At 40.9% G+C, this 25,544-nt stretch overlaps 1 protein-coding gene across 1 annotated transcript in view; it reads right to left on the bottom strand.

The window, feature by feature from the left end:
• Window positions 1-25,544, bottom strand: part of ARNTL2 (aryl hydrocarbon receptor nuclear translocator like 2) — a 53,108-nt gene that overhangs the window by 23,438 nt on the left and 4,126 nt on the right. Inside the window, exons 3-7 of the mRNA XM_040233905.1 lie at window positions 12,287-12,444; window positions 6,426-6,505; window positions 4,605-4,697; window positions 1,716-1,833; window positions 821-964 (exon numbers count right to left, since the gene is read on the bottom strand). Of these exons, the coding sequence (XP_040089839.1) occupies window positions 821-964; window positions 1,716-1,833; window positions 4,605-4,697; window positions 6,426-6,505; window positions 12,287-12,444 (593 nt within the window). The remainder of the gene's footprint in view (window positions 1-820; window positions 965-1,715; window positions 1,834-4,604; window positions 4,698-6,425; window positions 6,506-12,286; window positions 12,445-25,544) is intronic.

Raw genomic sequence — 25,544 nt, 5'->3', positions numbered from 1 at the left:
GAATGCAAACTAGTACAGCCACTATGGAGAACAGTGTGGAGATTCCTTAAAAAACTGCAAATAGAACTGCCTTATGACCCAGCAATCCCACTGCTGGGCGTACACACCGAGGAAACCAGAATTGAAAGAGACACATGTACCCCAGTATTCATCGCAGCACTGTTTACAATAGCCAGGACATGGAAACAACCTAGATGTCCATCAGCAGATGAATGGATAAGAAAGTTGTGGTACATATACACAATGGAGTATTACTCAGCCATTAAAAAGAATACATTTGAATCAGTTCTAATGATGTGGATGAAACTGGAGCCTATTATACAGAGTGAAGTAAGCCAGAAAGAAAAATACCAATACAGTATACTAACGCATATATATGGAATTTAGAAAGATGGTAATGATGACCCTGTATGCGAGACAGCAAAAGAGACACAGATGTATAGAACAGTCTTTTGGACTCTGTGGGAGAGGGAGAGGGTGGGATGATTTGGGAGAATGGCATTGAAACATGTATAATATCATATAAGAAACGAATCGCCAGTCCAGGTTCGATGCAGGATGCAGGATGCTTGGGGCTGGTGCGCTGGGATGACCCAGAGGGATGGTGGGGGGAGGGAGGTGGGAGAGGGGTTCAGGATTGGGAACACGTGTACACCGTGGCAGATTCATGTTGATGTATGGCAAAACCAATACAATATTGTAAAGTAAATAATAATAATAAAGTTTAAAAAATACTTTATAATATGTGAAAAAAAATTTTTAAGCAGTTATATGAACAATACAATTAGAGTAATCTCTCAAAAAAAAAAAAAGATGATACCTTTCTTCTTTGAGTTGGGTAAGTATTCATGCTCTTCTTTGACAGAGATTTTGCAGCTCTTGATTCGACAGAAAAAAGATCGTCTTGAGCCAGAATACACATGACTCTTACTTGTGTGGAAATTACTGTGAACTTGCAAAGCAGCTTTCATAGTGCAACGAGGCAAGAGAATAGGAAGAAAACGTTTTCGAATAATTTTAAAATGTATTTCCTCATGTGTTCTGGTCATCTATGGTTATTGACATCATTGTACAGCAAACCCCAAAATGAAACACACCAAAATATATATTATAATCACTTGCAATTTATCTTTATATTTTTCCCCAGGGGGGCAGATAGTAAAGATAACTTCAATGAAATAAAAATTACATGAAAAAACTTAACTAAAATAGTATCAGTGGCATAAAACATCATTATTTTATATAATAAACAATTATTAGGCAATAAGCAGTTTCAGAGAAAAGAAGTATTTCTGGAAAAGACAGAGAATATGTATACGTCCCAAGAACAATTATACAAGGTGTTTCACATTGAGAAGACCTAACACATTTGGAGAAAGAAAATAGTTATCCCTTAGCAAACAACTAAACAATAAAACAACTCCAGCAGTTTTTTTATCCCAAATGACACTTCCCAGTAAAGATTTTATTAGCATATGAAAGCTAGAGAATATGAAGTAATCACATTTTCCCAAAAGCATCTTCAAATATTTGCTTTGATACATGAATTCTCTAAATAGCAAAATTTTTTAAACTGAGGTTGATGATTATAAAGTTATTAAATAATTCTCCCCTTGATAAAACTATAATTAACTTTTCAAAAAACTATATTGCTGTACTTTTAAGTAAGAATTATATTTCCATAAAATGATAAGAAGGCTGAAATGAGTACTTACCTTTGGCATCTCTTAGCTTCTCTCTGGGTGAAATATCAGAGGAAGAAAGTTGTTCCTTTACTTTGGAAACATCTTTTGGATGTAAGAAGTCAAATAAGCTTTGTCCAATCAAACTAGCCTATTTATAAGGTAAAGTTCATTTAAAATCAGTATCATGTTATTTCTATGTTTCCTCAAACAAACAAATGATACTGTTTCTTTGGTTAAAGTGGCTTTTTCTTAAGCTTGGATATATCAACTACACTGGGTGAAGTTACCTTAGTGTTAAAAGCAGAGTAAAACTTGTAGACAAAAAAAAAGTACATACACACAGACCCATATTTGGATACACATAAATCACATACACACACCTAATAACTAACATTATATTTAAACTTAATCATTGGTAAAGGTGGTAAAGAAAAAAAGAATGGGCTTCCTGGGTAACTCAGTTGGTAAAGAATCCACCTGCAATGCAGGAGACCCCAGTTTGATTCCTGAGTCAGGAAGATCTGCTGGAGAAGAGATAGGCTACTCACTCCAGTGTTCTTGTACTTCCCTGGTAGCTCAGCTGGTAAAGAATCTGCCTGCAATGAGGGAGACCTCAATTTGATCCCTGGGTTGGGGAGATCCCCTGGAAAAGGGAAAGGCTACCCACTCCAGTATTCTGGCCTGGAGAATTCCATGACCTGTATAGGCCATGGGGTCGCAATGAGTTAGACACTTTTCACTTTCACTTTCATTGGTAAAAGTAAAAATATTACAGAATAATATAAAAGACACAGAATACCTATGATCTCATGATGTGACTCAGAAATTTACCATACTGCCTTAAAACAATTACCATACTATTGGTAAGCCAAACCCGACTTGGTACACCTCCTACTTGGCATTTCACTTCTCCCCACATGCAGAGCCTTCCTTGGGCCGTGACTTTGTTTGCATGGTCTCATCACCTGGAAATCACTACCTCTTCTCTATAAATTCAGTTCCCTGGCCAAGCTAGCCAATTGCCTTTTACCCCCTAACTTCCAATATTCCCTCTCCAAACCTGAAATGTCTTCCTCCTCCTCTCTGCTCTAAACTGGCAGACATTCTACCTCACATGTGAAGCCCACAGTGATCACTCTCTTCTGAATTCATTATACAAGTAGACATTCCTATGGAAGGTAGAACAATCGGACCAGCCGGTCAATGCGGCCTGGAGTGCTTGGCAGTTAGATCAGTATAGTTCAGTCACTCAGTCATGTCCCACTCTTTGCAACCCCAGAGACTGCAGCACACCAGGCCTCCCTGTCCATCACCAACCCCTGGAGCTTGCTCAAACTCATGTGCATTGAGTCGGTGCTGCCATCCAATCATCTCATCCTCTGTCATCCCCTTCTCCTCCCGCCTTCAGTCTTTCCCAGCATCAGGTCTTTCCCAGTGAGTCAGTTCTTCGCATCAGGTGGCCAAAGTATTGGAGTTTCAGCTTCCACATCAGTCCTTCCAATGAATATTCAGGACTGATTTCCTTTAGGATGGAATGGTTGGATCTCCTTGCAATCAATAGTCTTCTCCAACATTACAGCTCAAAAACATCAATTATTCAGTGCTCAACTTTCTTTATAGTCCAACTCTCACATCTATACATGACTATTGGAAAAACAACAGACTGATGTATAAATCAGACTGCTAGTTTTTTTTCCTTTTTTTTTTTAATGCGTTTGAAAAGCCTTACTTAAAAAAAAAAAAAAGAGCTAGCAATCTGATTTATACTTCAGTCTATTGTGTGATTGGCTAATATATAAGTCTATGCCCAGAACTCTGCTTCAGAGCAAATTAGTTTTTTTTTTTTTAATTGACATATAGTTGATTTACAATGTTGTACCAATCTCTGTTATACAAACAGATCAGATTTCTGAAGCTGAAAAGCTGAGGACAAGACCCTGTACCATGGGGATCCCAAAGTCCTCCTGAGCAGTCAGTGAGTCTCATGGTCTCTGAAATGCAAAGTCAGCGTCCAGTAGGACAGGACTCTATGCCACTAATTTGGAACTTAAGAGCTACCTTCAGTTGTCAAGTATCTTGGTGTGTACCTATGTGAGTGATGTTCTCTATTTCTAATTAGAAAATATAATAATCAAATCAGCTGCATGATTCCTTCGGTCGTCACTCCTTTTGTATGTAGGCTCATACTATCTATTTCTTTTATTTAACTCATTATCTATGAATGCCTTCCATCTCTCCATATTTTCAAGTTTTGGGGAGAATATAGGCTGAGATTGATGAGAGTTATTTATGATCAAAGCTGTTATCTTTACATATATTACACATGATAATATATACATATTATATTATTGTATTTCTGTTTTAAGGGAGACCACAAGTACTAGTTTATTCTCTCTGTTGGTTTCAATCCTATACTTTTTGAGTAACTAGTTTAAATTAAATGGTGTTCAAAAATGAGGAGACAAATCAATCACAGTGCTGGTTAAATAAAGGATGTATTTCAGAATTTGTTGCCAGAGCCTACAGCCAAAGCTGTTTCGCAATGCACATAGCTTGATAAATATTAATGCTCTCTCTTGGAGGAAACAGGCAAGGGTGACTAATATTTTTCCAACACTCAAATATGATCTCTTACTTAATGTGTTTATATCCTGAAAAACAGGTATAATCATGATTTCCATTTTTTACATAGGAAGAAGCTGAGGTTCCAGAAAATGAAATAACTTGCTAAAGGAAGCAAACACTCCTGTCAGTAACAAAAATTCATACTTTTTCCACATATCTTCCCATCTCTCTTGAAATTCTAACTCAGCAGAACCCAATCCCACAACCCAGGTGGAAGAAAGAGTTCAGAAGCTTCAATATATGTGTTATTTTTTTAAAAGAAACATAGTAAGAAATATGCTCAGTTTTAGATACCTGATCATAATTAAGTATTTTGGAGACCGATTTAGAAACGAAGAGAATTTTTCCTCTTTCACATCCAACCACAAATAGGAAGCCTTCTGCAGTCTAGGATTTAAAAATATAATACAAGGTGAATATTATAAAAGATCTTGAGGGAAACGTGGTTCACTGATTTATGTAGGTATAGACATTAGATTTATTTTGCTCTTCTTGATGTATTGATCTACTCACAGTTTAAATTCTAACGAGCATTGTAAACAATTCAAAACCAAGTTAATTTGATTGTTAATGGGTAGAGTTTCCTTTGAAGGCGATGATAATGTTCTAAAATTGCATTGTGGGAGTTTCCTGGTGGTCCAGTGGCTAAGAGTCCATGCTTTCAATGCAGAGGGCCCAGGTTCGATCCCTAGTCTGGAAACCAGATCCCACATGCTACAAGACTTTTCATGCCTCAACTAAAGATTACATGTACCATAGCTAAGACCTGGTACAGCCAAATAAATAAATATTTAAATTTTTTCTTTAAAAATGATAAAAGAGTTACATTGTGATTATGATTGCATAACTGTGAATATACTAAAAACCATATGGTATGTGAATTATTTCCAAAAAAGGAATTAAACAAATAATAAAATAAAAGATCTTCTGTCTCTCTCATACATATACATTCAGATTTTGAGAAAATTACTGTAGCAATAAAACTAAACAGTGGTCGTAAGAGCTAGTAAAAGTTAATTTTAAGAAATTTCTCATTATATAAAAAGATTGGTAACATCAAATTGAACTCCAGTTGAAACTGTTTTTCATCTGGAAAGTCCAGGCGTGCAATATTAAGTTGAAATATTTCATAATATAGAAATGACCTGTGTCGAGTCCTATACTCCTATAGAAACTCTGTACACATATCAGAACACATCCCTAGCAGTTGCCTGTGGATGTGTTGAGACGGAAGGACTGTGCAGACTGAGATAAAGGAAGCATCAGGAATACTATATTTGAATTCAGCTGTTCAGATAAAAAAGGGGCTCTTTAAAAAATTCAGGGACAAATGTATATAAAATCTTTCTGTTTAGCCATCCTGAGGCATAAAGCCTAGTAGTAACAGCACAAGATCAAGAAACATACTGCCTCCTAGGGGCAGAATAAGCCAATGACATGGCCATATTTTCCACATCAAATAAACCTCTAGACCAGTGGATCTGGGGCATTTGAAGTGATAATGACAGAAACGGCAAAGCACCGACTAACAATTCATTCAGTAAGCAGTGGCTGGCTCTGCAGAGGACAGGATCCTGAAGGAATTGAGTACAAGATAGATGGCTTTGAAGGAGGGGGTAATAGAGGGGCACAGAGCTTACAGTGTGGGAGGTGAGCATGTCAGGAAGCATTAGGAGCTTAGCGTTAAAGACTAGCTATGCTCTCTGCTTTGGAATATGGCCATCCTCTGCCTTTACATTCACTAGCTCAAACTAATAAGATACGGGTTTCCCCGGTGCCTCAGATGGTAAAGAATCCGCCTGCAATGGGGGCGATCTGGGTTCCATCCCTACATTGGGAAGATCTCCTGGGAAGGGAATGGCAACCCACTCCAGTATTCTTGCCTGGAGAACTCCTTGGACAGAGGAACCTAGTGGGCTATGGTCCAGGAGGTTGCAGAGTTGGACACAACGGACACAGTTACTTGTTTAACTTAAATTTTTATCTTAAAGGAAATTTGACATAATATATATTCCTGTACGTTTACAACAGGAAGTGAACTGAAGAAAATCTTCCTCCCATTCAGACAAAAATGAAAGGACAATGCAACTTAGACAAGAATATCTCTTTACTTACCTTAAGAATTAAGTGTCTGAGCTCATTATCGTGAATGAATGAAGGTCTGTAATTATTTCCTGGGTAAGAACTTGTCATACCTAAAAATAAAGAAGTCATATAGTTAACTGAAAATCAAGTAGAGATGGCAATATAGTAAATGCTCAGTGAATATTAGCAATTCTGGGGCTGCTATTGGTGATGACAAGGATGATGGTATTTTCTTTTCTAGCATACTCTAAGATCTCTTCTATAATCTCTTTCTTTCTTATTATTAGATTGCAATTTCCTGCTTTCAGATAAGTTCTAAGAGCTACTTATTTCTTTATACACAAATGTACGGACAGTAAAAGCTGTATATTGAAAAGAGATAAAAATGCAATATATTATCTATAACATAATAACACACAACAATATTCAAGACTCTGGTTATTTTATAATCTCTTAGCTTCCTAAAACTGATCATATGGTGATCCAGTGGTTAAGGGAATCTGCCTTGCAATGCAAGAGATGTGGGTTCAATTCCTGGTTGGGAACTAAGATCCCACATGCCTTGGAGCAACTAAGCCCACTTATGTGCTGCCACTACTGAAGCCTGAATGCTCTGGAGTCTGTGTGCCACAACTAGAGAGTCCAAGCACAATACCGAAAGAGTGCACAAAGATCCCGCATGCTACAACTAACACCAGAGGTAGTCAAATAAATAATAAAAAAATACTCCTTTCAAAAAAAAAAAAAACCACCTGATCATATGAATTATCCTGAATAATTCGGGAGATTGTTGAATTCTAAGCAAATTTTATGGATTCATAGGATTTTCTATATGACCCTTTAAAGACCATATGGAGACTTCTGACACTATACAAAATGTATAAAGTATAAATGAAATCATTCATTTTAAGCCCTTTCACAGAGTTCATCGTGTTGAAAGAAAAGTCTCTAAAGCAACCAGAAGAGCTTGGAAAAGGGTAAGGAATAATCAGATCAGTTCAATTAAGTTCAGTTGCTCAGTGGTGTCTGACTCTTTGCAACCCCAGAGAATGCAGCACACCAGGCTTCCCTGTCCATCAGCAACTCCCAGAGCTTGCTCAGACTCATGTCCATCGAGTTGCTGATGCCATCCAACCATCTCATCCTCTGTCATCCCCTTCTCTTCCCACCTTCAGTCTTTCCCAGCATCAGGGTCTTTTCCAATGAGTCAGTTCTTTGCATCAGGTGGCCAAAGTACTGGAGTTTCAGCTTTAGCATCATTCCTTCCAAAGAACACCCAGGCTGATCTCCTCTAGAATGGACTGGTTTGATCTCCTTACAGTCCAAGGGACTCTCAAGAGTCTTTTCCAACACCACAGTTCAAAAACATCAATTCTATGGCGCTCAGCTTTCTTTATACTCTTTTATAATTTTCTTATAATTTTCTTTATAATCTTTTTTTCCAGTAGCTGGAAAAACCATAGCTTTGACTAGACAGACCTTTGTTGGCCAAGTAATGTCTCTGCTTTTTAAAATGCTGTCTAGGTTTGTCATAGAGCAAGGAGCAAGTGTCTTTTAATTTCATGGCTGCAGTCACCATCTGCAGTGATTTTGGAGCCCCCCAAAATAAAGTCTCACGGTTTCCATTGTTTCCCCACCTATTTGCCATGAAGTGATGGGACTGGATGCCATGATCTTAGTTTATTGAATGTTGAGTTTTAAGCCAGTTTTTTCACTCTCCTCTTTGACTTTCATCAAGAGGCTCTTCAGTTCCTCTTCACTTTCTGCCATAAGGGTGGTGTCATCTGTGTATATGAGGTTATTCATATTTCTCCCAGCAATCTGATTCCAGCTTGTGCTACATCCAGCGTGATGATCAGGTCAAAGCTAGGTAAAAGTTTGACCTGAGAGGAGTAAGGGAAGAACTAAAAGTAATAAATTTGTCTTGAGGACATCCACCAAGCCTTACCAGGAAAGCCCTCCAAGGCCACAAGGGGGCGCAGAGGACTGTTCACCCAGCCCAGGTGTGCGGTCCCCAGGTAACTCTAAGCAAGGGTGATTCAAAAGTAAATCAAATTACCCTTCCTCCCAGCTTCCCTAAACACCAACCCCTCCTAGGGACTGCAAAGAAAGATGTTTTTGCCAAAAAAAAAGATGGGGGTAACACTCTGATACAGGTTAACCATTAACTGGCCTTTGGATGAATTTACAGACAAAACTCACCAAGTACCTGGGGCTTCCCTGGTACCTCAGATGGTAAAGAAAGTGCCTGTAATTCAGGAGAAGCAGGTTTGAGCCCTGGGTTGGCGAGATCCCCTTGGAGAAGGAAATGGCAACCCACTCCAATATTCTTGCCTGGGAAATCCCATGAACTGAGGAGCCTGGCGGGCTATAGTCCATGAGGTTGCAAAGAGTTGAACACGACTTAGCGACTTAATCACCACCACCAATTACCTAAGTGGTGGGGAAAGAACAAAACCAGAAAATAAAACATCCTCATAGAATGATTTGGTAGAGTCTTCTCAGACTGGCAGCATCCTTTCAAGGCCTGACATAAGCAAAAGAAAGCTCTTCTAGAACCTACCTTCTAGGAAGCCCTCAAGGAATCTCCCCACATGACTTCTTGTTATTATTATTGTTGTTATCAGTCCCCAGGAGACTGGTAGGAGGGAGTTGAGAAAAGGCTAAAGATGCAGACCCGAGTGCCCGGCTGGCACAGGAATAAATCAGTGTGAGCGAGGCAGGGACGCTTGCAGGCTGGCTTGAAGCGAGGTTGGCAGAATTGTGCTGAGATAACCTGGTCAGCATCAGTCAGCCAGCGTGGGTGAGGGCTGGCTAAATAGATGAGTGAGGGCATGAGGACATGCCAGTGAGGAACAGAGGGCAGTCAGTGTGGAGCTGAAGTTAGGGTGAAGTGAGCTAACAAGCAATGGTGTGCGATTCTGTACTCCTGCCATCTGGCAGTGACAGATGTGATTCTCAGATTCTAGTGGCAAAAACAAATGCAGAACGTGATGACTTACTAAGCTCTTCATTGTCATTTATTGTCATTTTATTTTATTGTGTTCTTCATCGTCACTGAAAATGATGACAATAATAATGACAATGATAATGATCATTATAATGATAAGGATAATCAGGATCAATATGACAATAACAACTCTTCTTCCTCATGCTTGGACCACCACCTCCACCATTAAGAAACTCTGTGCTTAAGGACCTCCCTGAGGACCTGCCTCAGGGAAAGGAAAGGCTCCCTACTCCAGTATTCTTGCCTGGAGAATTCCGTGCACAGAGGAGCCTGGTGGGCTACAGTCCATGGGGCTGCAGAGTCCAGCATGACTGAGAGACTGACATACACACACGGCAATGTAAAACTGTTGGGACAATACCAGCCTATGAGCGTTTCCCCCTTAATTAACTGTGCTATAGTTTACAATGGATAGGGAAGGGGAACACTTGCCCTTTCCCCAGATAATTTGAGAGGCACTGCTGTAGACTGCAGAAAAAAAAGTCATTTCACATCCTCTGTCTTCAGAGTAGTTATCTGTGGACCATCTACATGCAACGCTCTCATGGCATCTAGGCACTTGGGGATGCAATTGGGGGACGCTCTGGCCAAAGCACTGGAATGCAGCCCCAGCTGCTCTGTCATCTCATCCATGGGTAGCACTAAGGAGCTGGTCAGGATGTCTGATGAGGATAAGACCATCTCACTTCAGTTTACAAGGACCAATAATGAAGTCTGTGTATGCTCTGTTCCAAACAACCCCATCTGGATTTGGACAGTGTCTCCTCCTTACTGAGCTTGCCCTGCAGCGCATCCCATGCATACTTCCATGTATCACTGATCACACTAGGTGTTAATAATCTCTCCCTGGGTCTATCTTCCTTATCCACCACGCATCCCCCGCCCCCAGCATAGAGATCTTGCCTCCTTCATTTGCCTAACCCCAGCACAGAACAAGAACTCAGCTGATGCTCAGTGCATGCTGGATGAATTTGGTTGCTGATTCATAGCTTTTGCCTCAGGTCCTCCTCCCTCAGAACGCTGTGAATGTGAAAACTGTTGGGTAATTTTAGGGTTGCAATCAAATGACCTCAGCTGAACCTGCTAATGTTCATTGCTAACAGATTTAAGAGAAATATTGCAGACAACTTACGCAAGGTCTAGTTGTGAATAAAAGAGAATCTTCTTTCACAATGGGCTCTTATGAACAAAAGACCACCAATCGTGCTCCCAGAAGGAGGCCTGCCAGGCAGTCCCCCAGCCCCAGGCCTGCTGTGCATACGGTACTGAAGGGATCGAGAGCTGTACTTGCTTTCCCCACAGCCTGCTCTCCAGATCTACTCGTGCTCGGCTGGAGTGCACAAGCCAGTTTTGTACCATCTGCAGAGATCTAAGGAAGGTGCTTTACAGCACAACTTGCACAAACGGCTATTAATAGCCCTGCAATAGCTGTCTCTAGTTTTACTTCCTAATTTGTAGATATCCTTTCCTCCTCCTATCTAAGTAGATCTGTCAGGATTTTGTGGTTCATTATGAAGTAAGATCCTCTTGGTCTGGGCTCCAGTTTGCATGTGGAATCCAGGTAACACCACTCTCCTCTAAGCCACTTTAAGTCACCTTGACAAAATCTGTATTCTGGCCACAGAACTTCCTTCTCCCTGAAACAGACTGTCCTTTTCCTGGCATGTCGTTCAGGACAGAGATCTAAATAAGACTGTTGGCTTTCCTTTGCTTATTCCTTTTTAATACTTTTGGAGCAAGATTTCACTATAATCTTTTAGATCTTTACAAATCTGAACCTTCAGAGTCTCCTCTACAGTCTGCAGAAAACTCACCAGCCAGGTCTTCAGACGATATCAAAATGAATTTATGTCACCAACATTCTTGTCTCTAAAACCCCAGTCTATTTCCATCATTCTGTCCCTCAAGTTGGACGGGGTTTGTTCCCAAACCAGATGTGATTTTAACTACACATGTACACAGAATGTTTATTACACTCTGATTTAAAATTCAAGTTCAGGGCTTCCCTGGCTCAGTGGTAATCCGCCTGCCAATGCAGGAGACATGGGTTCAATCCCTGATCCGGGAAGATGCCCCATGCCACAGAGCTGCCAAGCCTGTGCACTACAACTGTTGAGCCTGTGTTCGAGAGCCTGGGAGCCACAGCTACTGAGCCCATGTGCCGCAACTACCGAAAGCCTCATGCCCTGCAACAAGAGAAGCCACCTCAGGGAGAAACCTGCTCACCACAACCAGAGAAAAGCCCGCACAGCAACAAAGACCCAGCGTGGCCAAAAGCACACAAATAAATAAATAAAATTATTTCTTTCAGTTCAAAGTCAGAAATGATTACGCATACCCCAATCCTCATCAGCTGAGGACCTCCTCCACCCAATATGTAAGACTATCTTAGTTTATGTGAGACTATATTAGTAAGTGGAGACACTAATAGTAAGGTGTGATGCATTTTCGGGTACTACTTACAAGTCTGAATGAAGTTTTAAGAGAAATTGACGAATTTAAAGAGTTTTTCTTTTCTAATAATGGAAATCTGACAATAACTTAAAATTATCATAACTAAATTATTTCAGAACTTCTAAACTAGGTATGCATGACAGGTATCATCACCTTAATATTATACCTGGGAAGACAAGTAGAAATGTAAAGACTTTTCAAGTTCACAGAGTAAAGCTAAGATGAAGAGTTCAGTGAAACCAACTTTTCTGACATCCAACTTAGTACTTTCTCCACCTACGGAATATGGACGAGCATCAAAATGAATACCCATGAAGCTGAAAGATGCATTTGTATAAAATCTCAGTAGCCAAAAACAACAAACCAGGGACCTCAATTACAGGGGAGACTTTACAAACCCGAGTGTGGAGGCCATCTTCCAACTCACCTTTTAAAGATCTCAAGTGTTGAACAGCCATTCTTAAAACTGTCAGTTTGTCCAGTTTCCGGGCCATGGGACTGCACTGAGGAATCATAGTAGACAGTTTTCCAATCAGGTTGTTCATTTTCTCTCTCCTCCGCTTTTCAGTTTGGCTATGAGCTTCTCTAAGAAGGAGAAAGTGCCTCTGTTATATTTAACATTCAGCAGACACTCAGGGACCCCAGAGGCACTAGCAGGAGCATGAGTGGGGCTGGCAAGCTCCCGCTGTTCGTCCTCCTGACTTTGACCCTGCGGATGGCATTCAGGGATGAGGCAGGACGGGCTGGGACAGGAGTGGCATTGTTCACACTGCTTTTACCACCCTCCAGCTCCTGCCCCCACCCCCACCGCACTACCCTTGCTCCTTCCCTTCTGATCTTAGTCCCTGAAATCTGCAAGAAATAAGATTTCCCACCCTAGCATTCTTGCCTGCAGAATCCCAGGGACAGAGGAGCCTGGTAAGCTATGGCCCATAGGGTCACATGACTGAAATCGGACATAGGATTGAATATGTCACTGAAGTAATTTAGCACATGAGAGCTGAGGTGGATTTTTTGTTTTTCCACTTCCCTCTTAGAGGAAGAGATGTGTGTGTGTGCACAGCCATGCCTAACTCTTTGTGACCCCATGGGCTCGCCCTGTCCGTGGGATTTCCCAGGCAAGAATCCTGGAGAGGGTTGTCATGCCTTCTGCAGGGATCTTCCCAACCAGGGGATCAAACCCGAGCCTCCTGCGTCTTCTGCCCTGGCAGGCAAACTCTCTACCACTGCACCACCCAGGAAGCCCCTGAGAAAGAGACGGGTTGCCTTCTGTTCAAAGCTAACTTCTCTGGTCTTCGCTTGAACAGTTACCAGCATCTTGAGCTCATTCTCTTTCACAGCTCCTTATATGGGTCAATAAATGGGCTCGATCTCTTCCCTTTAGGGAAAAAAAAAAAAAAAAAAGACATTTTCCCTAAATCTAGAGATCTTTTGCCCCCTCCCCTCTTCCCTCCTTGGCCAGCTTCCTGAGGCCGTTGTCTCACTCAACCTTCCATCTCCCAGGTGTCTCTCCATCTATTAAAGCAACCTCCCACAGCCCCCACTCCACTAAAACTACTCTAGCAGAAGTCATCCTTGTCTTATGCAACCCCAGCTGTTCCCTGCCTTGCGCTGGACACTGATGGCATTTTCATTCTTGGTTGGGTTCTGCTCCTCCATCCTCCCGCCTCAGCACTTCCTCTGCCCTTCAGTACTGGTACCCTGAGATCCCTTACTTGGCACTACTCTTTCTTCATCCTATAGCTTCACCCTGAGAGATCTCATTCTCTCAGAAGCCTTTACAGCAACTCATAAGCTACTTAACCGTTTAATCCCTATCTCATTCATACCTCATCCAATTCCAGACCTTTAGAATTAGAAGGATGCACATCAGAGATTCAGAGCACCCTAAAACTCAACAAATCCCAAACTGAATGCATTCTTTGCAACTGGCCTCATTGTAATTCTTCCTCTGCCAGCCCTGATTACTCCTTTCCCTTTTATAGGGCTTATCTTGATTGGTGACACCACTAGGCTCAAGCTAGACCCTTTATTCTTCTTCACCTGGAAGAACCAAATAATCACAAACTCCTATAAATTCTTGTTTTAAAATTATTTCTTAAAGGTGTCTTTTGCTTCTCTCCATCCACCTGTTACTGTCTTAGTGTTAGTCATTCAATTGTGTCCAACTCTTCGCGACCCCATGGACTGTAGCCTGCAAGGCTCCTCTGTTCATGGAATTCTCCAGGCAAGAATACTGAAATGGGTAGCCATTTCCTTGTCCAGGGGATCTTCCTGACCCAGGTATCGAACCCATGTCTTCTGCACTGGCAGATGGATTCTTTACAACTGTGCCACCTGGGAAGCTCCATGATACTCATTGCACAACCCCTAAAAGCCTTTGAAATTGATATTACTGCTTCTTCAAGTATCTTCCTTAACTACTCTATCCTACCCATGACTTCCAGAATTATTGTTTTAAAATAAAATCATCTAATCCCATTGCATAAGGGATGCTAGCATGCATTTTCACTGTCAAAGAGGAAAGTCCAGACTCCCTAATGACATCCCAGTGTTCTCGTGACCTGGCTCATGCCTTTGTCTCTGGTTTCACCTCTCCATTCCTTCCCCTACAGGTCTGGATGTTGTAGAGCAGCAGTGCCAGATAACTTGCTATCCTCCAACACACGAAGTCAGCTCACATGTCCTCTATGTCTTGCACTCTTCTAGAATTAGAATGTCCTGCTTCCCTATATTCCTGGGAAAAAAGTTCTAATTCCTCTTCAAAACCCAGGTGACTTATTCCTCTGGGAAGCTCTCTTTAACATCCCTCTCAAAGCCACCTCAGTACTTTGTTTCATCAAATATACCACTACCATATTTCATCAAATCTAAGACACCATCAGCTGTAAGATGCATCATTATTTAGTGCATCACAAAGACAGAAAAGTGCTCTCAATTAATAGGGAGATAACACTGATGATAAGACATGTGAGGGGTGGCTGTATATCTTTGATTTCAAGAATTAGGTTATTCTACTTTTGACATTTTCACATTTTACTGTGAATATTTGTCTGTTTCTCCTACAACACACAGATCATGGCAACTCCAGAATTTCTATTTAGGAAAAGTTTGGGGGAAGTCAATCTAATGGGAAAGGGGAAAAATAGGAGATTTGTCCTGATCTATTTTTAGAGACTTTAGATGAAGGAGTGGGAGGAAGGGGAGAAGCAATGATGGAGCTAACAACCCCCTCATGCCCCACCCCCCAAAAAACCATTCACCTTTGGCCAATGCCTGGAATAAAGTACATGCTTTGGGATGAACAGGGTGGCATTCAAATTAAAGAGAAAGTAAAAATGAAGTTGCTCACTCATGTCCAACTCTGCGACTCCATGGACCATAGCCTACCAGGCTTCTCCGTCCACGGGATTTTCCAGGCAAGAGTACCAGAGTGGGTTGCCATTTCCTTCTCCTGGGGATCTTCCCAACCCAGGGATTGAACCCGGCTCTCCCTCATTGCAGGCAGATGCTTTACCCTCTGAGCCACCAGGGAAACTGCATTCAAATTAAATGTAGGAGCAAGCAAATTGACCCTCAGACTGTGCTCCCCAAAGTCTGAAACTTCGGAAGGGGTCTTGGGAGTCATGTGGAGGAAAGCAGGAATGAAGGGACTCCTGGAGTGGGGGTCGGGGTATGATGGAGCTGCTGTAAGAATTCATTAAGCAAAGGGTTCTGCAGCTTCAAAAATAAAGTTGGCTCATGCATGCATTCATTCATCTGTACATAAATAGATGTACTCAGCATACATAAATGCATACGTGAATGGATAACTACTACTTTGAATGCCATCCCGTTCATCCCAAAGCATGTACTTTGTTCCAGGCATTAACCAAAGAATGGTCTTTTTTTGGGGGGTGGGGGGGTTGTTAGCTCCATCAGTGCTTCTCCCCTTCCTTTCACTCCTTCATCTAAAGTTTCTAAAAATAGATCAGGACAAATCTCCTATTTTTCCCCTTTCCCATTAGATTGACTTCCCCAAAGTTTTCTTATATAGAAACTCTGGAGTTGCCATGATCTCTGTGTGGTAGGAGAAATAGACAAATGTTCACAGTGAAGTGTCAAAAGTAGAATAACCTAATTCTTGAAATCACAGATATACACCCACCCCAACATTTTATCATCTGTGAAACATACAGGGCTCCCCTGATCACTCAGTTGGTAAAGAACTGCCTGCAATGTAGGAGACTCCGGTTTCATTCCTGGGTTGGGAAGATCCACTGGAGAAGGGAAAGGCTACCCACTCCAGCATTCCTGCCTGGAAACTCCCATGGATGGAGATGCCTGGCAGGCTACAGTCCATGGGTTCGCAAAGAGTCGGACACAACTGAATGCCTTTCACTTTCACTCCTACTATGGTCTGCTGTTGTTGTTTAGTCACTAAGTTGTGTCCAACTCTTTGCAACCCCATAGACTATAGCATGGTTTTCCTTCATAGCTCAGTTGGTAAAGAATCTGCCTGCAATGCAGGAGATTCCTGGGTCAGGAAGATCTCCTAGAGAAGGAAATGGCAACCCACTCCAGTATTCTTGCCTGGAGAATCCATGGACAGAGGAGTTTGGCAGGCTTCAGTCCTAGGGATCACAAGAGTTGGACTTAGAAACTTAGTGAGAGACTACAGCACATTGGGCTTCTCTGTCCTCCACTATCTGCCAGAGTTTGTTCAAATTCATGTCCATTGAGTCAGTGATGCTATCTAATCATCTCACCCTCTGTCACCCCCATCTTCTCCTGCCTTCAATCTTTCCCAGCATCGGGGTTTTTTCCCCCAATGAATCAGCTCTTCCCATGAACTGGCCAAAGTATTGGAGCTTCAGCTTCAGCATCAGTCCTTCCAATGAATAATCAGGGTGAATTTCCTTTAGGATTGACTGGTTGGATCTCCTTAGAGCCCAAGGGACTCTCAAGTTAGGTCCTTATTGTTTCTGTCCTTTATCATGCCCATCCTTGCATGAAATGTTCCCTTGATAGCTCCAGTTTTCTTAAAGAGTATCTCTAGTCTTTCCCATTCTGTTGTTTTCCTCTTATTTCTTTGCATTGTTCATTTAAGAAGGTCTTTTAGTCTCTCCTGGCTATTGTCTGGAACTCGGCATTCAGTTGAGTATACCTTTCCTTTTCTCCTTTCACTTTTCTTCTCTCTTGTTGGGGCATAGACTTGGATTACTGTGATGGTGAATGATTTGCTTGGAAATGAACTGAGATCTTTCTGTCGTTTCTGAGATTGCATCCGAATATTGCATTTCAGACACTTTTGTTGAAAGTGAGGGCCACTCCATTTCTTCTAAGTGATTCTTCCCCATAGTAGTATAGATAAGGGTCATCTGAATTAAATCCACCCATTCTCATCCTTTTTAGTTGACTGATTCCTAAGATCTTCAATCAATCTTGCTATCTCCTGCTTGACCACGTCCAATTTACCTTGATTCATGGACCTAACATTCCAGATTCCTATGCAATATTGTAATTTATAGCATCAGATTTTACTTTTATCACCAGACACATCCACAACTGAGCATCGTTTCCACTTGGCCCAACTGCTTTATTCTTTGTGGAACAATTAGTAATTGCCCTCTGCTCTTCCCCAGTAGCATACTGGACACCTACCAACCTGTGGGGCTCATCTTCTGGTGTCATATCTTTTTGCCTTTCCATACTGTTCATGGGGTTCTCCAGGCAAGAATACTGGAGTGGTTTGCCATTTCCTCCTCCAGTGGACCGTGTTTCATCACAATTCTTCTCATCAGTTGGGAATAAGGAATGGTGATGTTGGGAGCTAGGAAACAGAGAGGAAGGTGAGATAGCCAGTTTTTGAATAAGGTACTTTTCTGGAAGGGGGTGCACTTGAAAAGATTTCTTGGAGAATTTTATTAAAGAAAGGTATATCTACCCAGAGGACAGTTCTCTGCTTAATAATTTATCAGGGCTCTGGCTCTTAATCCTGTGAATAGCTACTGTCACTTTGAACCATGTCAGTATTTCATAAAGTCTTATTAAAAAAAAAAAAAAGAATAAATGGAGAAAAAGCAAAATTGAGATCTGGCCATGAGGCCAGAGGTAGAAAAATACTTGTTGAGGTTGAAAGAATATGATGAAACAATTGACAGAATTTATGACAGTGGATTCCTAATAATCAGAAGCTCCTTGTAAGTAATTCTGATTTGCTTATTGGATGAATTAGGTTTTCTCTAGTACTTCAAGGAAATAATAGTTGTTTTTAATAAATAGCTATTCTAAGAAAAATTTAAAGACACATAAGCCAAAATGTTATCCAAGTAGATAGAGAAAAAAGGTATAAGGTATACGATGATCACTACATCTCAGAGCAGAACATATGAGAAAAACCTAATATTCATGAATCTGGTCTATCTTGACATCACTGTTTGCTTCAGCTAGTGGTCTGCATATGTGACCTTCCCCACCGAACATATACCCTCTCAATGGTTCATTGTACCTGAAGGACTTAATTTTTACTTGTTGTTCACTTTCTTCCATTCTTCAAAAAAGCAAGATAAAGTATCCAACTGCATGAAACAGATCTTCAGTAATTCTTGAGAAATAAATGTGAGATTAAGTTCAATCATCCTAATTCCGATTAAGTCTTTAATTATACATGCTACCCTGAGTTCCTAATTGAAATAATTATTATTGTCTGGGTGAGCTGCTCCTGTACCAAAGCTGACAGGTACCTCATCTCCATCAGGTAACAATAACTATGTGAAGCAACAGTGAATAATACTCTCTGCTCTGTTTAGAAATTCTGCCTTTCCACTCTTCAAAAGGAGTATATTCATAGAAATAACATTAAATAAAATAGCTATTTTTAAAACAATGGATGGCTTAGCTAAAAATGTTGTAATAGCTCTATTACATAGCCTGAAAATTTATTAAAACTCTAAGACCTTTAATTTTGTCTGAAAATTCATCGAGACAATAAGAAATAATTTTGAAAACTGGAAACTGATCACTTGCCAATAATATTAATTTTCACATTAGTATATGCCTTAGCAGAATATTCTAAATGTATACATGTGTGGCAGTGCATTTATTCATTCAGAATGTAGTCACCAGACCACTACCAAAGCAATGGTGATAAAATACTTACCACATTAAAAAATCATGCAGGCCGAGTAGTTTTTCTTCAAATACATGTTTTAAAATATATACTCCCAAGTGTATTAATTTTTGAAAGGGCATTTAAAAAATTCACAGTAAAGCTTCAATAATCTCATCTGGAAATAATTACAATCAACATTTTAATGGGTCTCCCCCAGTCTTTCGTAGACATGTATCTGTGTGTGTGCTTAGTTGCTCAGTCGTGTCTGATTCTTTGTGACCCCATGGACTGTAGCCTGCCAGGTTCTTCTGTCCATGAGATTCTCCAGGCAAGAATACTGGAGTGGGTTGCCATGATCTTCTCCAGGGGGATCTCCCTGACCCAGGGATCAAACCTGCATCTCTTGAGTCTCCTGCACTGGCAGGTGGATTCTTTATTACTGAGTCACCTGGGAAGCCCAGACATGTATCTAGATACATTAAAAAAAAACAGCTTTGACTATTTAATTTAGTCATGGGGGGCAGGGGGGAGTTGTGGAGCATGGAGGGTATTTATATAGATTTGTGTTCTATATTGTGTATATATTGATATAAATATATAAAATAAAATTCAGATGACCATGTAAAATTTTTCATGTCTTGTCTGATTCACTTGACACTATAACATAAATATTTTCCCCGAGCTTCAAATATTCTTGAAGAACATAATTTTAAATGACTAAATAGTGGCCCATTGGTTAGCTATGCTATAATTTATTTAATAATTTTCTATTACTAGATATCTCAATATTCTAATTTTTCAATACTACAAATAGTGCGCCTAACGCCACTGTGGTGCATGCATCTCCGATTATTGTCCTAGGATAAAACTTTGGTAGTCACTCAGTCTTATCCAACTCTTGATGACCCCATGCAATTAGCCTGCCAGGATCCTCTGTCCATGGGATTCTCCAGGAAAGAACACTGGAGTTTGTAACCATTCCCTTCTCCGAGGTATCTTCCCAACCCAGGGATGGAACTTGGTTCTCCCACATTGCAGGCAGATTCTTTACTGTCTGAGCCACCAGGGAAGTCCAGGATAAACCTTCAGATGTACAATGTACGGATAACTACTTTAAGGCTTCTGACTCATGTTGCCAAGTTTCCTTCTTTTAGAAGACTCAACAATGATCATTTTCTAGACTTTGAAAGAGTTTGATCTACCTGCGAACTATTTTATTCATATGATGTATTTTATTTGAGGTTTCAATACTATTTTCCTGCTTAAAAAAGATACTACATGCTGTTGATAGAAGACTTAATAAAATTTATGAAGAGATGCATATAAATGTTCCAAATAAAATAGGACCACTAAGATAACAGCTTAATCAAAGGATGCTTTTCCTTATCACTGTCTAAATAAGTAGCTTTGATGACACTTTATCAAAAGTATTTTCACATGTGTTATTTGGTTCTGACCCCATTTAAGAATCATGTAGTTATTCAGTTCAGTTCACTTCAGCCACTCAGTCATGTCCAACTCTTTGTGACCCCATGGACTGCAGCACACCAGTCCTCCCTGTCCATCACCAACTCCCAGAGTTTACTCAATCTTATGTCCATTGAGTCGGTGACGCCATCCTCTGTCTCCCCTTCTCCCCTTCAATCATTCCCAGCATCAGGGTCTTTTCCAATGAGTCAGTTCTTCACATCTCAGGGCTGATTTCCATGTAGTTATATTCTCCCCATTTTAAAGATGAAGGAATTGAGGCCCAATAAGGTTACTGCTCGAGGTCATAGACCTAACAGGAGGCCAGTGAAGCTTATTCTATGTAGGCTCATTTGCCTTCCTCTATGCCTCTCTTATTATCAGCCTGCTCTGTGGTATAAAATTAAACAACATTTTTAAAGCAATAGAGAGTGTTAGATTAAGTCAGCTTTTTTTTCCCCCTCTCTTTTCTGCCTGACTTCACATCTAAGGATTAAAGTAAAAAATAATGATACAGGATGAATGATTTTCTTCCTAATGACCTGGAATTATATACACATGTGCATGTGTGCCTTGATGTACTCCTTTTCCTATTTGGAACCAGTCTGTTCTTTCATGTCCAGTTCTAACTATTGCTTCCTGACCTGCATACAGATTTCTCAAGAGGCAGGTTAGGTGGTCTGGTATTCCCATCTCTTTCAGAATTTTCCACAGTTCATTGTGATCCACACAGTCAAAGGCTTTCGCATAGTCAATAAAGCAGAAATAGATGTTTTTCTGGAACTCTCTTGCTTTTTCCATGATCCAGCAGATGTTGGCAATTTGATCTCTGGTTCCTCTGCCTTTTCTAAAACCAGCTTGAACATTAGGGAGTTCACAGTTCATGTATTGCTGAAGTCTGGCTTGGAGAATTATGAGCGTTACTTTACTAGCATGTGAGATGAGTGCAATTGTGTGGTAGTTTGAGCATTCTTTGGCATTGCCTTTCTTTGGAATTGGAATGAAAACTGACCTTTTCCAGTCCTGTGGCCACTGCTGAGTTTTCCAAACTTGCTGGCATATTGAGTGCAGCACTTTCACAGCATCATCTTTCAGGATTTGAAACAGCTCAACTGGAATTCCATCACCTCCACTAGCTTTGTTCATAGTGATGCTTTCTAAGGCCCACTTGACTTCACATTCCAAGATGTCTGGCTCTAGATTAGTGATCACATCATCATGATTATCTGGGTCGTGAAGATCTTTTTTGTACAGTTCTTCTGTGTATTCTTGCCACCTCTTCTTAATATCTTCTGCTTCTGCTTATTTAACTTATATGCAGAGTACATCATGAGAAACGCTGGACTGGAAGAAACACAAGCTGGAATCAAGATTGCCAGGAGAAATATCAATCACCTCAGATATGCAGATGACACCACTCTTATGGCAGAAAGTGAAGAGGAGCTAAAAAGCCTCTTGATGAAAGTGAAAGAGGAGAGTGAAAAAGTTGGTTTAAAGCTCAACATTCAGAAAACGAAGATCATGGCATCTGGTCCCATCACTTCATGGGAAATAGATGGGGAAACAGTAGAAACAGTGTCAGACTTTATTTTCTGGGGCTCCAAAATCACTGCAGATGGTGACTGCAGCCATGAAATTAAAAGACGCTTACTCCTTGGAAGAAAAGTTATGAGCAACCTAGACAGTATATTCAAAAGCAGAGACATTACTTTGCCTACTAAGGTCCGCCTAATCAAGGCTATGGTTTTTCCTGTTGTCATATGTGAGAGTTGGACTGGGAAGAAGGCTGAGCACCAAAGAATTGATGCTTTTGAACTGTGGTGTTGGAGAAGACTCTTGAGGATCTTTGGACTGCAAGGAGATCCAACCAGTACATTCTGAAGGAGATCAACCCTGGGATTTCTTTGGAAGGAATGATGCTAAAGCTGAAGCTCCAGTACTTTGGCCACCTCATGTGAAGAGTTGACTCATTGGAAAAGACTCTGATGCTGGGAGAGATTGGGGGCAGGAGGAGAAGGGGACGACAGAGGATGAGATGGCTGGATAGCATCACGGACTCGATGGACGTGAGTCTGCGTGAACTCTGAGAGATGGTGATGGACAGGGAGGCCTGGCGTGCTGAGATTCATGGGGTCGCAAAGAGTTGGACACAACTGAGCGACTGAACTGAACTGAACCGATGCATGTGTGCTTAGTTGCTAAGTTATGTCCGACTCTTTGCGACCTCATGGACTGTTGCCCACCAGACTCCTCTGTCCATGGGATTTCCCAGGCAAGAATACTGGAGTAGCTTGCCATTTCCTTCTCCAGGGGATTTTTCAGATCCATGGATTGAACCCATGTCTCCTGCATTGGCAAACGGATTCTTCACTACTAAGCCACCTGGGATCCCCATATATAGATATCCTGCTGCTTAGCTGCTTCAGTCGTGTCCTGCTCTGTGCAACCCTATGGACTGCAGCCCACCAGGCTCCTCTGTCCATGGGATTCTCCAGGCAAGAATACTGGAGTGGGTTGCCATGCCCCATCCAGGGGATCTTCCTGACTCAGGGATCGAACCTGGGCCTCCTGCATTGCAGGCAGATTCTTTACCGCTGAGCCACCATGAAAGCCCCATATATAGATATATATTACTTCAATTTCAAAAGGTAAAATTTAACTGTTTTAAATCATGCTTTTGCTTTGATTATACACATCTTAGCAAATTAACTCACTGGCTAAATTTGCCTCCTTGATGAAATCCAAACCGACTGTACTTAAGAAATCAAAATACACTTTAACTAGGTCCTGTGCAGAACAGAAAAAAGGCACGATCTCATTAGTCAAACAGTTCATTCCTTTGCAACATGAACCTAGACAATTAGTAAATTTGCTCTTTGTATGTTTTCTCCATGCTGGCATTTGGTCTATAGTAAAGCTATTTTTACTTATGAATTTTAATAAGCTCACTGATATTAATAACATTCACATTAATTACTTAGATGCATTTTTTACTGTAGCTTCTTATATTAAGTAATATAACTTTTTCAAAACACAGTGGAGGTTTCCTTGAAAACTACTTTCACTGCATGTTGAATGAAATGTAGGCCCTCCTCATGAATCAAGCAAAAACAAATGAAATTGGAGCAAATACGGTCAAAACACTCCTCCAATTTGTTGCTTTCCATGCCTTTCTCCTTTTTGAAACTTTCTTCCTTTCCCTTCTGAGCTACTATGCTCATTTTACAGCCCCATCTCCTCACATTTTGGGTAGGTGCCCCTCCTCCCTGAGCCTCCCCCACCTTTCCTGCACCCATACCTGCATCCATGCCAGTCACCGCTCTTGTTCTTTATACTTAACGGTGTCTGAATCTCCATCTCCAGGCCACGCCTCAACCCTGAGTTCCAGACCCTTATATCCAACGGCCTACTTAAAGATTCCCATAAATGTCACATTCTCCTTGTAGCCAAAACTGAATTAATCATCTTCCCCTCAATATCAGTGAGTGAAATACCATCCTCCATCCAGGTCCAAGTCAGAAAATTTGGATGCTTCTTAAATTCCTACTCTTCCTCATGAACAAGATTGAATCTTAGAGATTCTCTCTTCTGAATGTGTCATAATATGTCCCTCCCTCTCCAGGCCCTTCCTGCCCAGGCTACTCTCTTGGACCAGTGCTCAGAAAACCATTCCCCAGCAACTGTCTCTCCGCTGTTTTCTCTGCCTGATGGATTTTCCTCCGTGAGTCCATCCTCCATACTGTTTCCTGAGTGCTCCTTTAAAAATATAAATCTGTGCCACTTCACACTTACTAGGATAGCTTTTTTTTTTTTAAATGGAAAATAGCAAGTGTCAGCAAGGATATGCAGAAATTGGATTCCTCACACATTTCTGGTGGGAATGTTAAATGGTGAAGGTACTGTGGAAAACAGTTTGGTGGTTCCTCAGACACTAAACATAATATTACCATCTGACCCAGCAATTCGACTTATAGGTATATAATCAAAAGAACTGAACTTTGAAAGCAGAGACTCAGATGCTCGTGCACCAACGTTCACAGCAGTATTATTCACAACAGCCAAAAAGTGGGAACAACCCAAATGCCACCAACAAATGAATGGACAAATAGGATGTGGCATATACATACAATGGAATATGGTTCAGCCGTAAAAAAGGATGAAGTTCTGCTACATCGCTCCAGTGAAGGTGAAACTTAAAACCACTACACTAAGTGAAATAAGCCAGAGATAAAAGGACAAATATTGTATGATTCCACTTAGATGACATATCTAGAATAGGCAAATTCTCAGAGCTAGAGAGTAGGCTAGAGGTTACCACGGGCCACGGAAAGGAAGGGAGAACCACTGATTCATGGGTACAGTGTTTCTGACTGGGGTGATGGAGAAGTTTTAGAAACAGACAGTGTTGATGATTGTACAACATTGTGAATGTAATTAATGCCACTGAACTGTACACTTAGAAGTGGTTAAAATGTCAAATTTTATGTTTCATATATTTTACTACAATAAAAAAGCTTTTTTAAAAGTGCAAAGGTATGTGTGTATGTGTCCGTTGTTTTGAGGTGGGTCTCTTGTAGGCAGCATATATAGGGATCTTGTTTTTGTATCCATTCAGCCAGTCTTTGCCTTTTCGTTGGGGCATTCAACCCATTTACATTTAAGGTAATTATTGATAAATGTCTATGTTCGATACAGGATACAGGATGCTTGGGGCTGGTGCATGGGGATGATCCAGAGAGATGATATGGGGTGGGAGGTGGGAGGGGGATTCAGGACTGGGAGCTTGTATACACCCGTGGTGGATTCATGTCAATGTATGGCAAAACCAATACAGTATTGTAAAGTAAAATAAAGTAAAAATAAAATTAAAAATAAAAATTAAAAAAAATAAAAGTGCAAAGGTAAACAAAAGTTTTAAAAATGTAATCTGATCAAGTTCTCAAAATGCCTCCATTTTCCTTATTGCATTTAAGACACTTTTCAGGCTTTCCTGATGGCTCAGACAGTAAAGAATCTGCCTGTAATGCATGAGACCCGGGTTCAGTCCCTCAGTCGGGAAGATCCCCTGGAGAAGGGAACGGCAACCCACATCCAGTATTCTTGCCTGGAGAATGCCATGGACAGA

The sequence above is a fragment of the Oryx dammah genome, unplaced genomic scaffold, assembly GCF_014754425.2.
Source record: "Oryx dammah isolate SB20612 unplaced genomic scaffold, SCBI_Odam_1.1 HiC_scaffold_29, whole genome shotgun sequence".
Lineage (NCBI taxonomy): Eukaryota > Metazoa > Chordata > Mammalia > Artiodactyla > Bovidae > Oryx > Oryx dammah.
Note: the sequence above shows the minus strand (reverse complement) of the source record. Positions and strands in the feature narration are given on the sequence as shown.